Raw genomic sequence first — 14,212 nt, forward strand, 5'->3', positions numbered from 1 at the left:
GTGATTGTGTATGTGAGTGTGTATGTGAGTGTGTGTATGTGTATGTGAGTGTGATTGTGTATGTTAGTGAGTGTGATTGTGTATGTAAGTGTGATTGTGTATGTGAGTGTGATTGTGTATGTTAGTGAGTGTGATTGTGTATGTGAGTGTGATTGTGTATGAGTGTGATTGTGTATGAGTGTGATTGTGTATGAGTGTGATTGTGTATGAGTGTGATTGTGTATGTGAGTGTGATTGTGTATGAGTGTGATTGTGTATGTGAGTGTGATTGTGTATGTGAGTGTGTGAGAGTGTGACTGTGTATGTGAGTGTGTGAGTGTGATTGTGTGAGAGTGTGATTGTGTGTGTGAGTGTGATTGTGTGTGTTAGTGTGTGAGAGTGTGATTGTGTATGTGAGTGTGTGAGAGTGTGATTGTATGTGTGAGTGTGATTGTGTATGTGAGTGTGATTGTGTGTGTGAGTGTGATTGTGTATGTGAGTGTGTGAGAGTGTGATTGTGTATGTGAGTGTGTGTATGTGAGTGTGTGTGTGTGTGTGTGTGAGAGTGTGATTGTGTATGTGAGTGTGTGAGAGTGTATGTGAGTGTGTGTGTGTGTGTGAGAGTGTGATTGTGTATGTGAGTGTGTGAGAGTGTGATTGTGTATGTGAGTGTGTGTGTGTGTGTGAGAGTGAGTGTGAGAGTGTGTATGTGAGTGTGTGTGTGCGGATGTGTGAGTGAGTGTGTATGTGAGTGTGTGTGAGTGTGTATGTGAGTGTGTATGAGTGTGTGTGTATGTGAGTGTGTGTGTGTGGATGTGTGAGTGAGTGTGTGTGAGTGTGTGTGTGAGTATGTGAGTGTGTGTGTGAGTGTGGATGTGAGTGTGTGTATGTGAGTGTGTATGAGTGTGTGTGTGTGTGCGGATGTGTGAGTGAGTGTGTGTGAGTGAGTATGTGAGTGTGTGTGTGTGTGTGTGTGAGAGTGTGTGAGTGTGATTGTGTATGTGAGTGTGTGTGAGTGAGTATGTGAGTATGTGAGTGAGTGTGATTGTGTGTGTGTGTGTGTGAGTGAGTATGTGTGAGTATATGAGTGTGTATGAGTGTGTGAGTGAGTGTGTGTGTGAGTGTGTGTGAGTGTGTATGTGAGTGTGTATGTGAGTGTGAGTGTGTATGTGAGTGTGTGTGAGTATGTGAGTGTGAGTGAGAGTGTGTGTATGTGAGTATGTGAGTGTGTGTGAGTGTGTGTGAGACAGTGTGCGTGTGTGAGTGTGTATGTGAGTGTGTGTGAGTGTGCGTGTGTGAGTGTGTGTATGTGAGTGTGTGTGTGTATGTCTGTGTGTGAGTATGTGAGTGTGTATGAGTGTGTGTGAGTGTGTATGTGAGTGCGTATGAGTGTGTGTGTGAGTGTGTGTATGTGAGTGTGTGTGTATGTGAATGTGTGTGTATGTGAATGTGTGAGAGAGTGTGCGTGTGTGAGTGTGTGTGAGTGTGCGTGTATGAGTGTGTGTATGTGAGTGTGTGTATGTGTATGTCTGTGTGTGAGAGAGTGTGTGAGTGTATGTGAGTGTGTGTATGTGAGTGTGTATGTCAGTGTGTGTGAGTGTGTGTACGTGAGTGTGAGTGTGTGTGTGAGTATGTGTGTATGTGACTATGTGAGTGTGTATGAGTGTGTGTGAGAGTGTGTATGAGTGTGTGTGTATGTGAGTGTGTGTGTGCTTGTGTGAGTGTGTGTATATGAGTGTGTATGTTTGTAAGTGTGTGTATGTGAGTGTGTGTATGCGAATGTGTGTGAGTGTGCGTGTATGAGTGTGTATGTGAGTGTGTGTGTGTATGTGAGTGTGTGTGTGTATGTGAGTGTGTGTGTGAGTGTGTGTGTGTGTGAGAGAGTGCGTGTGTGAGAGAGTGCGTGTGTGAGTGTGTATGAGTGTGTGTGTGAGTGTGCTTGTGTGAGTGTGTGTGAGTGTGTGTATATGAGTGTGTATGTTTGTAAGTGTGTGTGTGTGTGTATGTGAGTGTGTATGTGAATGTGTGTGAGAGTGTGCGTGTATGAGTGTGTGTATGCGAGTGTGTGTGTGTGAGTGTGTGTGTATGTGAGTGTGTGTATGTGTGAGTGTGTGTATGTGAGTGTGTGTGTGTGAGAGAGTGTGTGAGTGTGTGTGTGTCACCCTGGACTGATTCTCGCTGAGAGAAAAAAGGAAGTGAAAGAATTTCAGTCAGACATGTTGGTAAATCTGTGTGAGTGAGGACATTCACTGATATCTCTCTCTCTCACACACACACACACACACACACACACACACACACACACACACACACAAACACACACACAAACCTCCTCCATCTTGCCGGCTGGCGTCTTTCCACGTCTTCTCACCCTTCTTTCCTTTGCTTTTCTTCTGATAAACGACAGGAAGAGAGGGAACGTCTCAGTGAGGAAGCCAACAGATCAGAACGGCGTTCAGCTCTGCAGGTTAAGGAACAAATCTGAACATGTGACCTCAGAAACATAAATGATGTCACAGCGCTGTGGGTTGACTCTGAGGAACAGGTCTCATCTACATTGAGTGACTTGTGAGGACATGAAATCCTCCTTTGAATAAGTGACGGTTCTCCTGTTTTCAGTCTAGAACAAACTGATGAAAGGTTCTCCGTCCGCCGAAGGACTGAATCGACAGACGCGTTTCCCTGTAGTTTAGAACCGCAGTTTTAGTCAGTAGAACACAACCCCTGGACTCTTCTACCTCCCAGGGTTTGATTCACTTCATCTGAAGAAGAGAGTCAACAACTAAGAACATCAACACACACACACACACACACACACACACTATAAACACTCCTAAACTCAGCCCTCAAACTGCTGACAACTTAATTTAAACATGAACAGAATCATAAATCTCCAAACCGTCTGGAGGCGGCGGCGTGTCATCACGCCACTTCCTGTTCTTCACCTTAAAGACAAACCAGCCTGAACTGAAATCTCAGTTTTCGTTTTTTTGGGAGAATTAATTCAGAACGTGTCATTGGTTGACTTAACCCTTGAGGGGAGGGGCTGAGGAGCCATTGGTTGTCTGGTTGAGGCGGTGATGGCGCCGAGCTGTGTGGCGTCTCTGCGAGTTCTCCTGACAAACACATTTCATCATCACTTAATGGGGTGGAACCTGAGTTAGAAACTCGCCATCTTTCTACAGCTACAGAACCGCCCCATGGTGTCACATGACCCAAAAAGACCAACAAACAGGAGGTGCTGGTCCCGGCCGCTCCTGATGTTCCTCGCTGAGCGGATCATTTAGAGGAAGCCAGTCCGACCACGTGGGACCATGTGACTGGAACCGGCTCTGAATGGTGTTACACTGGGAGCGTGGAGGGAGCGTGACACCTGGTTCTGCTAAAGGATCGTTGGTTATCTTCGCACCAGACACAGCAGTCGGTACGGAACACCTGCTCACCACGCCGCCGGCCCCAGAGAGCTTTTGGGGGTGGGGCTGGTTCCCACGGCGGCCAGTAACAGTTCCAGAGTTGACTTTCAGTCATCATTCACCCAAAGGTGTGTTTTACCTGTCAGGTACTCACTAACAGGAGCTCCGCTGTCGCCAGCATGTCCTCCCTCCTGCATCCCTCCTTCACGACTCCTGGTGCAGCAGCAGCTACTGGATTTAGCTTGAAGCTAACGGAGACCGATGCTAACGTCAGCCACAGACTTCCAGTTAAACCAGTCCTGAATCCAGGCGTGTGAGCAGGGATCCACAAACCCTTTTACTGCAGAACAGAACTCGCGAGAACACTCGTACCACTTTCTTGCTATGAGAACTTGAGTTGTGGCTCCTGCTGCATTCTGGGGTCCCAAAGAAGAACAAGCGCCACATTCGTCTCTGTAGGACAGTACGTGACGCCCCCGTCCTCGGAGCCCAGCCCGAACCAGAACTCGCGTGTTACCATGACTAACAAACAGAACATGACAGCAGAAAGATCAAAGACTTTTCAACACCTGAACGAGGCTCTGCTTCATTTTCAGACAAAAAGCAGAGAAGGACGGCCCCCAGTCGAGGGCCTGGTCCCTGGGCCGCCAGTGGCGATTTCAGGTCCAGCTGCTGGAACAACGGTTGGCGGGCGGTCAAGTTACGACTCGTTTTCCCGCCTCAACTCGAAAGTCTGGTGTTGACGTGGTGATGATTTCCGTCGCCGTCCAAACAGCTGCTGGGCTTCAGGCCTCAGGGTCGGCGGGAACAGACGCAGCGTCTGGCGGTCTCACGTACGTGTCAGGAGGCCACGCAAGTTCACGTCCTCAAACTCGCCAAATGTCTCACGTTCAACTGCAGACGAGGATTCAGACGCCAACCTTCACTTGCCAACAGCAGACCAACAAAACGCTTCTCACAACATGCAACCAATGACGATGGTGCAGAACAATCAGCTGATCAGTCAAACCAGCGCAACACACAAAGCGACATCAGGCTCAGGCCTTTGACCTTTGACCTGCTCCGTGTGTGTAGGATCGTTCTACTAACTACTACTACTAACTTCTACTAACTTCCACGATGAATGGAACACAAAATGGAGCATTTACTTTCACGACGACTGAACCACCAGCGTGACGCTGCTGATCCCAACAAATCAATAAACTGATTGATCCTCCGTCAACTCCAGGAGACGTGACATCTTCACGTGTCTATGTCTCAGCTAAAGTTACTGACGCAGCAGCTCAACAACCCGCAGGACAGATCTTCTCAACCTGAGGGGCGTGGCCCTGAAGAAGGTCATGAGACACAAACAACAACCGCACAGGGTGACTGAGCGCAGCAGTGTGATGTTCTCATCGCCACGGCAACGCAAATAATCACAGAAGTCACATGAAGTTGCCGTGAACATCAACAGCCTCAAGACTCCTGAAACGAAAAATGGAGAAATGTTTTTTCTGCTCAGTTTGGAACCAAGGAACATCTCTGGACCCATGGCCAGACGGACCGGGGCTCTGGAACCGGTTCTGGATTGAACCACAGGGAAAAGTTACTAAAATAAAACTGTTGTTTTCCTAAACTGTCTCAACGAGCATCAGGTGACGTCTGCTTGGCTCAGAATTCCAATGCCCCGACCAGGGAACCCTGAAGAAGTTCTCCTGGTAGAACGTCTGGTTCCCTACAACACACACCTCATCTGACGCGACCACTTCCTGTTGGACTACAAACACACCTCATCCCTGACGTGACCACTTCCTGTTGGACTACAAACACACCTCATCCCTGACGTGACCGCTTCCTGTTGGACTACAAGCACACCTCATCCCTGACGTGACCGCTTCCTGTTGGACTACAAACACACCTCATCCCTGACGTGACCACTTCCTGTTGGACTATAAACACACCTCATCCCTGACGTGACCGCTTCCTGTTGGACTACAAACACACCTCATCCCTGACGTGACCGCTTCCTGTTGGACTACAAACACACCTCATCCCTGACGTGACCGCTTCCTGTTGGACTACAAGCACACCTCATCCCTGGCACGATCACTTCCTGTTGGACTACAAACACACCTCGTCTGACGTGACCACTTCCTGTTGGACTACAAACACACCTCGTCTGACGTGACCGCTTCCTGTTGGACTACAAAAACACCTCATCACTGACGTGACCACTTCCTGTTGGACTACAAACGCACTTCATCTGACGTGACCGCTTCCTGTTGGACTACAAAAACACCTCATCCCTGACGTGACCGCTTCCTGTTGGACTATAAAAACACCTCATCTGACGTGACCACTTCCTGTTGGACTACAAACACACCTCGTCTGACGTGACCGCTTCCTGTTGGACTACAAACACACCTCATCCCTGGCACGATCACTTCCTGTTGGACTACAAACACACCTCATCTGACGTGACCGCTTCCTGTTGGACTACAAAAACACCTCATCACTGACGTGACCACTTCCTGTTGGACTACAAACGCACTTCATCTGACGTGACCGCTTCCTGTTGGACTACAAAAACACCTCATCTGACGTGACCACTTCCTGTTGGACTACAAACACACCTCGTCTGACGTGACCGCTTCCTGTTGGACTACAAAAACACCTCATCACCTCCATTTGTTTCTTCACGTGAGCCCAACCATCCAGCAGGAGAACCAGATGATGTCATACTGGGGGGGGTCCATTAAACCAGTAACACTGGCATGTGCTGGCGAGCTGCTCTCAGCTGCTTCTATTCTGAGCTAATCAAAGATTTACTCGGCTTTCAGGTTACGTAACCGACTCTGGTCGAGTTTGGTTCTGTCATCAGAACAGGAGGATCCGTCTGACAGCAGGCCGCCGCTCAGTTGGAACGAATCAAGACCTCCGAGTCCACAAACCTGCCAACAGACCCGACCGCCCTTCTCCCGGATCACCAGTTGATCTGTTGGATTAAATCAAAGTTTCTCAGACATGTTGGAACATAAACGGCATCCAGTCAGTAAAAAGACCCTCAGGCCAGCGTTTGGGAACCCTAATCCCTGGTGAGAGACTCCAGCAAGAGGACAGGTCGTCCAAGTCCCCCCTGAACTGGACAAAGTCCTGATAGACCAAGAACTTATGAGATTAACCAGCGCTTATTCGGGTATAAAGATTAAAACACAACTGAAGGGTAGAAATATTTTAGGTCAGCGGTTCTCAAAGTGGGGTCGGGGGACCCTATGGGGTCTCTGATGGTCTTCCAGACAAAAGGTTATTCATTGACGTCCAAGTTGGTTTATTTTTTACATCATTGGCTTCCTCACCTCATCAGCTTCAGATGTGAAGAAAAGTGAGCCAAACTCAAAAGTTTTGGATGAAAAAAAAAGCTGAAAAGGAACTTCAGCACAAACCCGGAACCGAGCCTGAACTCGCCAGACAACCGAGACCTCTGGGAGCATGAAGACCGGACCATGAACCGGGTCTCAGCGGGGTCAGAGACGTGACAGGAAGTTGCAGTTCAGTTCCGTAACTGATGGAGTTCCAAACACGAAACGACGGAAAATTCCGTTAAAACCAGCAGGAACTGTTAGGAACGGACGGAACCAGACGACGGAGGTTTGGCTGCTACTTCCAGTCCCGCATCAGCGGGGGTGCCGGCTCCGAGCCTCCAGCTCGACCGGGAGTAGAAACGGATGCCGATTCAGGAGTTTTACAGAGTTCCTAACCGAACCTACCGCGTACCTGCGGGTTCATGTTTAGGGGTGAGTGTTCCGGGTGTGTCGGTGTCGGTGTCGGGGGGGGGGGGGGGGGGGGGTCGCTCCGGCCCCAGCACGCTGGGAGTGTGGGGGCCGGACAGCCGCCACCGGCTGGGCAACACATCTTCCCCGGGAAACTTTCCGCTGCTACCGGGGCTCGGCGCGGCACCTGCCCGGGGGTCTCACCTTACTCTGGCCGCAGCCCATGCCTCGTCCCCGGTCTGCTGTCGCTGGGAAGCCGCTCTCCCTCCGCGGTGCTCGGCTCCTCGTAGGTCCCGCGTCTCCACGCCGCCGCTGGCAACTTTCAAACTGTCCGTGAGAACTCCCGTGAACTCACCGCTCGGCTTTTCACACTGTTGCGTTCAGGGGCGCCGCGGAAACCCCGAGTTCACACTGATTAAGAGGTAACGGACGAGGCTCCAGTGTTTGATTGTTCCTACCAGCGTTTATTCTTGTCGTCACCTCCTCTTCCGATGATTCGCTTAATTCCCTCATTCAACAGTTTTAAGCACTTTCATTTTCTGGGCTCAAGTCTCAGGGCCTGCAGGGCCCGAACCCAACCTCTAACTAGGTCCGTAACGCCACAGAAAAACGTCATAATGTACGTCATCAAACGTTATTTCAGAATCCCAGAGAAATCGATGACGTCACGAGAGACACGTGGCACGCAAAACACGCTTCTTAACCATAAAATTCACAGATAAATCAGCGTTCACACCTATGGGAATCACATTATTTCCCATTGTTCATGAAGGCAGCATGGTTTCAGACTGTGACTTGCGCAGTAGAGGCTCCATTGTCTAATTTAAACTGTTACCGTAAAGTCGAGAGAAGCTGAGCAGGAAGTCACACCTTCGTAACCAAAGAAGTTTGTTGATCTTTGATGCTGCGCGATGTGATTTTATACACAAGTTAAGAAACCACGCGGTTGTTGTGCTTTGTCTTACAGCCTCCATTTTATATTATTATATTATATATACATGATACTGTATATTATTAAATTAGGATTATATGTTTCATATTATATTATATACCTATATGACATGTTAATTATATTATTTTCTATTTTATTCTATTCTATGATGTTCTTTTACAGCCCAAACATCCTCACAACCCCTGAGATGCTGCAGGTCATCAGAACTCGTCCGGTGTTTGATCTTCAACCAGTTTCACCAGTTTCACCAGTGAATACAGGAAGACCCTCAGCAGGGTTGAATTTTGAGGTTCTGTCCCATTGTGCGATGACCTGAGACCAAAGCTAAAATTCTGCCGTGAGTCTGTGGAGCGAACACCTTGAGAACGCCACCCTCCAAACTGTACTTTGATTACTTCTGTAACTTGAAGTTACTCTGTTATCACCCGTCTTCTTCTGCAGTTGAGCTGAAGTCAGATTTCAGTCTGACTCACCTGAGTGTGACCTGAGAGGTGCTGCTGGTCACATGGCAGATAAACAGCTCGATGTTCTGTATTCGTCATGAAGACCGTTCGTATTGACTCAGTACAGTCACTTCCTGTGTGAGTTGAACTTTGACCCTCTCTGTTCTTCGTAGTGGCAGCGGCTCACGCAGTTGGAAGGAGGAGGCTAGCAGAAGCCATCGCACCTCAGCATTAGCTAGCTAGCATTAGCAGGACAGCTAGTTAGTCAACCAAGATGCTACCAGCTCCCATAGCCCAACCAATGATGCCCAACCGCAGAACTCGTCCCGCCTCTTTCCCCCTCATTGGCAGCGCTCACTTCCTGGACCGAGCATTGGCGGTGTTCTGCTGCGAGTGAGAATGAGAGTGAGCGGTCAATACCCGCCTGAACTCGACCTGCCAATCAGATAACCAGAAGGATTTCCCACGTCTGAGTGTTTTATTGTTTAAAATCATCATGAGTCTCACAGAACTGGCCTGCGTTCTGGCGTCCTCGTGTCCTTCACCGCTTCGTCTCAACCATGTGGTTATCGAGACGCTTCCTGTCTGGCGAGATAGTGGGCCGTTTTGTGCCAATGGAAACACCTGCTGGGTTTCAGGCAGAACCGGAGAACGATGACGTGATCCACACAGGAGGAAACAAACATGCTGAACCCTTCATGACCTCAGCAAAACTTTCCACTTGACCGTTTTATGGTCCCATTGCAGCAAAGAGGAATTTGGGGTCCTAAAGAAAATGTTCCCCTACAACTGGTACATTCATGGGAATGTTGCGTTCCTTAAACAGTAGGGGGACGTTCAGGGAACATTCAGGATGACCGGCTCAATGCAGATGTCTTCCATTATTCATTATTAATCATAACGAGTTCCTTTTGATGACAACTTAGAACATGAGATCAGAACATCTTGTCTTTTCCTCAACAGAATGCAGGAAAATAGACTTGCAGTGACACTCAAATCTCTTACTGGTTCATGCCTCACATGCTAACATGCTAGCTGAACTAGGAAGACTAATTAGCTGCACTTCCCAGCATGCTCAGCAACACCCGGACCAACGGCGTCCTTGCTGTTCCGCAGCTGTCATAGTAAATCTGATCAGATTAAGAGCTGCACGTGCACTCTGAGGCCGATCAGTTGCTGAGGATTAGCCAATCAGCATCGAGCTCCTCACCAGCTCAGAGGCTCAGTCACTTCTGTTGCAAGTTTCTGTCTCACGCTTCTCAGCTAAAAACCATGAAGGTAAAGTTTGTGTGTGACAGGAACGAGCTGGCGCCTCATGTTGCACACTCCACCCAGCAGGGGGCAGCATGTCACCAGACACTTCTATTATAGCAAACAAGGAAATGCTAACTTCCCTAGCTTGACTTACTGTTGCCTCTCAAGGAACAAAAGGATTTTACAAGACCAGATGGACAGCGGCAGCGTGTTCAGGAAATGTTTGTGGAATGAGGTCTGTTTCGAACATCGCTACCATATGATGTTCCCACTAGAACGCCACGTTCCCAGAATGTCTCCATGTCTCTTATGTAAGGGGCACGTTTTTAGCTGGGAAGGTTAAGAAGGTTTTACGGCCTCCATGTGTTTCTGAATGTTAGCAGGAGCTGCTGTGTCATGCAGGAACATTTCAGGGACCAACTAATGATGAAACTGGTTCCTCGTTCTTGTCCCTATCACATGATCAACCAGGAAGTAGGAATGTTCTGTAGTTTCAGCCTCTGGGCCGCACCATCACCAAGAAACCTTTGGAGGACGCAACACCTCTGCCAAGCACAAGAACCGTGACTCCTGAGGTTCTCATCGGGGCGGGGCCTGTTGGATGACATCACCGTAGGTGACAGGAAGTGAAGCAGCTGCTTTTGGATGGAACGTTCTTCTGATAGTGAAAACAACTGCTGCTTCTCTGTCTGTCACACACACGCTAAAAATAATCACATTCACATTCCATACCAGCTGGTGTGTGTGTGTGTGTGTGTGTGTGTGTGTGTGTGTGTGTTCAGATCATGCCCTCAAGTTCACAGTAAAATGTTGCTGGTGTTTGTTCATATTATAGTATTTTTCTCAGGTGTCTTGTAGGACATCCTTCACCTCCACCTGTGAGGAGGATGTAGTTTGAACAAAGGAAGAACCAAATATGTTCCTTTGACATTTAAAATCTTTTTCCATGGTTGTTGGATTCTCGCTGGTCCAGGGGCCAAATGTGAGCCCGACACAACACACAGAACAGGGTTTCACCTCCACCAGGACTGAAGCGTCACCAGCAGGAACCAGAACATGGGACTAGAACATGAGACCAGAACATGAGACCAGAACAAACCATAGTCAACAGATTTACCAACAAGAACAAACAGATGTGAACATCTGCACTGGTGTATGGTAGCAGTCGCAGCACAGTAGTGTAATATTACTCCAGTACAAGTTAAACTAGGCAGTTCCAAATATTTCTCAGTAGAACCGTTCTGGTAATGACCGGAGACTTCCACCACGTTCCTCTGATGGATGTTGAAGCGGCAACGGCTCGGATCAAGCAGAACAGGAGGACGTGCGTGTGATGCCAAACCCTCAGTGAGGAGAAACTTACAGGGCAGCTCAACTCAGGTCGGACCAGGTCAGAGGTCAAAGGGCGGAGCCAAGCCACCGCAGCAGGTTCAGGTTCAGGTAAACCCGGCAGAACGAGAGACAGACTCCGAACGATGAGAGACCAATCAGAATCCAAAGAACCTGCGCGCAGAAGTAGAGCGGCGCCAAACTGAAACACACACGTTTCTCCTGTCAGCGCATCATCACGTTCCTGATCTCCTTCAGTGAAAGATCCGATTCACGCCAGGCTGAAACCTGGATCAACACGAGCAGCTTCAGCTCAAGAGTCTGATGAGGGAAGCAGCGCCACCTACCGTCGCTGGGCCGACTGCGAGTATCCATGGAAGTAGAAGAGGCGTCCGAGCAGGTAGAGAAGACCGCAGAGGGAAGACAGGCCTGCACACACACAGACAGACACACACACACACACATTGTAATTCTGCTGTGACTAAAGATGATGGTGACAATGATGATGATGGTGAAGTCACCTTGGCTGAAGAAGAGTCCTGACATCCAGAGCGTGGCGAGGAACATGGGGAAGTACTCGGAGCAGTTGGTTCTGAAGACAGAGGAAGAACCTGGTTAGTCTACGTCCTGGACTCCTGGAAACTCTGGTGTCACAGCAGCAGCTGACCACTGAGATCAAGGCAACTTCTGACAATTAAACAGCAGGTGGTGCCATTTCTCCAGTCTGGAGAGGAGGAGCCAGTGTGACGAGGTCAAGGGTCAGACAATGGAAACCATGGCTGCGTCCGAATTGCCAAGTGGCAACCAACGAAAGCCCCACCTGCTAGCCTGATGCTGTTAGCCCCGTGGCCACTGCTTTTCCACAGCATTTCCAGGGGTAGCGCGGGAAGGGCGTGGCAATGGGTGTTGTACTGTGTGGGGAACAGAAACTTGAAAACTGGAATAAAAAAATCACCCAAAACTGATTAAAGACCATAAAACTTGGTTGGCGGCGCGCCCTTTGGGCATGCAGTTTTGTTTTTTTACGCACGCCAAAGTGCGTACAGTTCCGGCAAAACTTTTAAGCCACTTTCACGCCTGCTTGCGGGTCCACAAGTTTTTAGGGGACGAAGAAGGAGTCCGTGGTGCATTGTGGGCCATAGGTTGCTCCGTAGGATGCACCTGAACCAACCTACAATGTGGGCGTGTTTAGGCTGGAATTTAGGTTGAGAAGTAGGTCGCTACTCGCGCCAGTTGTGGTTTGGGACAGCCTCCGACCTGCTCTGAGACCTGCCATCAGACCTGCTTGGCCATTGGGACGCAGCCTGGTGCCTGTGAGGAAGGTCACAGGCTGTGTTTGATTGGGCCCTCCTCTCTCCTCCTGCTGGCCTTTCAACCTCCATATCCCATGGCAAAGGTCACAGGGTCGAGTGAAAGGTGGGCAGGAGGAGATGGCAGCGGTACCGAGAGAATTCAGCACCACTCACTGAGCCTGTGTCTTCCTCGTGGAACTACAATGCCCTGTAGCTGGACTACAGAGTGGCCATCTTTGATTCTCCACCTTGTTTGTCGTGAAACTATTCCTTCATCACTGAGGTTGAACTTGAAAATGTTTGAGGTTTTTTTCTTACCAGGGACCAGAAGTGAATCTGGGTTCCGTCCATCAGAGATTGGAGCAGAACCGAAGCCAGAACCAGAACCGCCAGGGGAGCAGAGATCCTCTAGAGTCTAGAGAGTTGACAACTGCAGTTTTAGTTCTGCTGCTGGCGTTTAATGAAGATCATAGACATGTTGATGTCTGAGATGTCACCACGGTAACCAGAATCTGAAGAATGAAGCTGAAGAATGTCACAGTAGATTTGTGGACAAACACACCGGTCAGTCATTCATGTGTCAATCATTTCCTACAGTAATAACTGGGATAAATATGATTGACAGGAGGCAGCAAACAGTCTCAGTGTGACATCATTTCCTGTCACCTTTGTGATTGCCAGCTTTCATTTTCAGTTCAACCTCAGTGATGAAGTTTCATTTGGACTAAGATGGCCGTTCTGTAGTCCATCTACAGAAAATTGTAGTTCCATGAGTGAGACACTCACAGGGACGCTGGTCAGTGAGTGTCCTCACGTTCCCTGAGACAGGAAACGCCTTTGTGATGTTCCAGTGAAGGTTTGTCTTACTGAGCTCTGAAGATTCTCTCGAACGCTGGCGGTCCTGTGGTGGCGGGCGGAGACACCGAGAACTTCCTTCTGGCGTGGATCACCTGGAGGGAGAAATAGGCTGGAGAGGAAGAGCCAGCAATTAATGGACTACAAACATGGTGGAAGATTGTGGTTGCTGCAGTCAATCGATGGAAGAGATGAACGCCACACCCGTGAAACTGAGCTGTTAGATCATCTTCATCATTTGTAAATCTGAAGAAGAAAAATTCCTCCAGTAAAAGAATAAATGACACGTTTCATCGTTTCTTCATTGTTTTTCCCTCTCCCCGTCAGGAAGTGGCTTCCATAAAAAAATGTGATTATGTCTCAAATGACAGGAGTTTGTGACATCATCAGTGACATCATGAGAGGGGCGACAAGGCTCGACTCCATCAGCCCGAAACTGGAGCTCAGTTGAACTAAAAACCACACTCAGATGGCGGCGACGTGAACCATCACCATGCAGGTGAGTGAAGAGGCGGAGCCTCATTTAGAGGCTCAAGTACTTTGAGTGAATCAACTGCAGCAGGAAAGAGAAGAAATTCTCCCAAACATCAGGAGACAGTAAAAACCTGACGGCTGCAACGACTCAGCATGTTTGACTTCCTAATCAGATCAATAAATCAGGAATAAATCAATACCTTGCTCAAGGGCAGCCAGGACGGTGACCGCGGCCAGCCCGACCGCCTCCTCCTCAGCCACCATGTCTGCACACAACCAGCTGGAACTGTGACACTGGAGTACACATACTGGTGGGAGGGGCCAGGAAAGAGGGGTGGGGCCACTGAAGAGGTGGGGCAGCATGGGGTCAACATGTAGAAGCCAGTGAAGGCGGCGGTCAGAGCATCAACTGTGGCCTTTGACCCTCCACAACTGCTGCCGACTCTTCTGTCAGTTACACTGTTGTTTA

At 49.0% G+C, this 14,212-nt stretch overlaps 1 protein-coding gene across 3 annotated transcripts in view; it reads right to left on the reverse strand.

The window, feature by feature from the left end:
- Nucleotides 1-12,778, reverse strand: part of ccdc69 (coiled-coil domain containing 69) — a 27,942-nt gene extending 15,164 nt beyond the window's left edge. Inside the window, exons 1-5 of one of the 3 annotated variants that reach the window (XM_086222385.1) lie at nucleotides 12,733-12,778; nucleotides 11,644-11,714; nucleotides 11,470-11,551; nucleotides 11,157-11,324; nucleotides 2,309-2,372 (exon numbers count right to left, since the gene is read on the reverse strand). In XM_086222385.1, coding sequence (XP_086078511.1) covers nucleotides 2,309-2,372; nucleotides 11,157-11,324; nucleotides 11,470-11,551; nucleotides 11,644-11,714; nucleotides 12,733-12,765 — 418 coding nt within the window. In that variant the 5' untranslated portion in view covers nucleotides 12,766-12,778. Of the gene's footprint in view, nucleotides 1-2,308; nucleotides 2,373-7,348; nucleotides 7,729-11,156; nucleotides 11,325-11,469; nucleotides 11,552-11,643; nucleotides 11,715-12,732 lie in introns of those variants that run through there. The other 2 variants (XM_086222387.1, XM_086222386.1) reach the window with 2 other exon arrangements.
- Nucleotides 12,779-14,212: the final 1,434 nt, after the last annotated feature.

The sequence above is a fragment of the Aulostomus chinensis genome, chromosome 13 (assembly GCF_037954235.1).
Source record: "Aulostomus chinensis isolate RoL2024-O1b breed Wild chromosome 13, RoL_Achi_v1.0, whole genome shotgun sequence".
In the NCBI taxonomy this organism is placed as follows: Eukaryota; Metazoa; Chordata; class Actinopteri; order Syngnathiformes; family Aulostomidae; genus Aulostomus; species Aulostomus chinensis.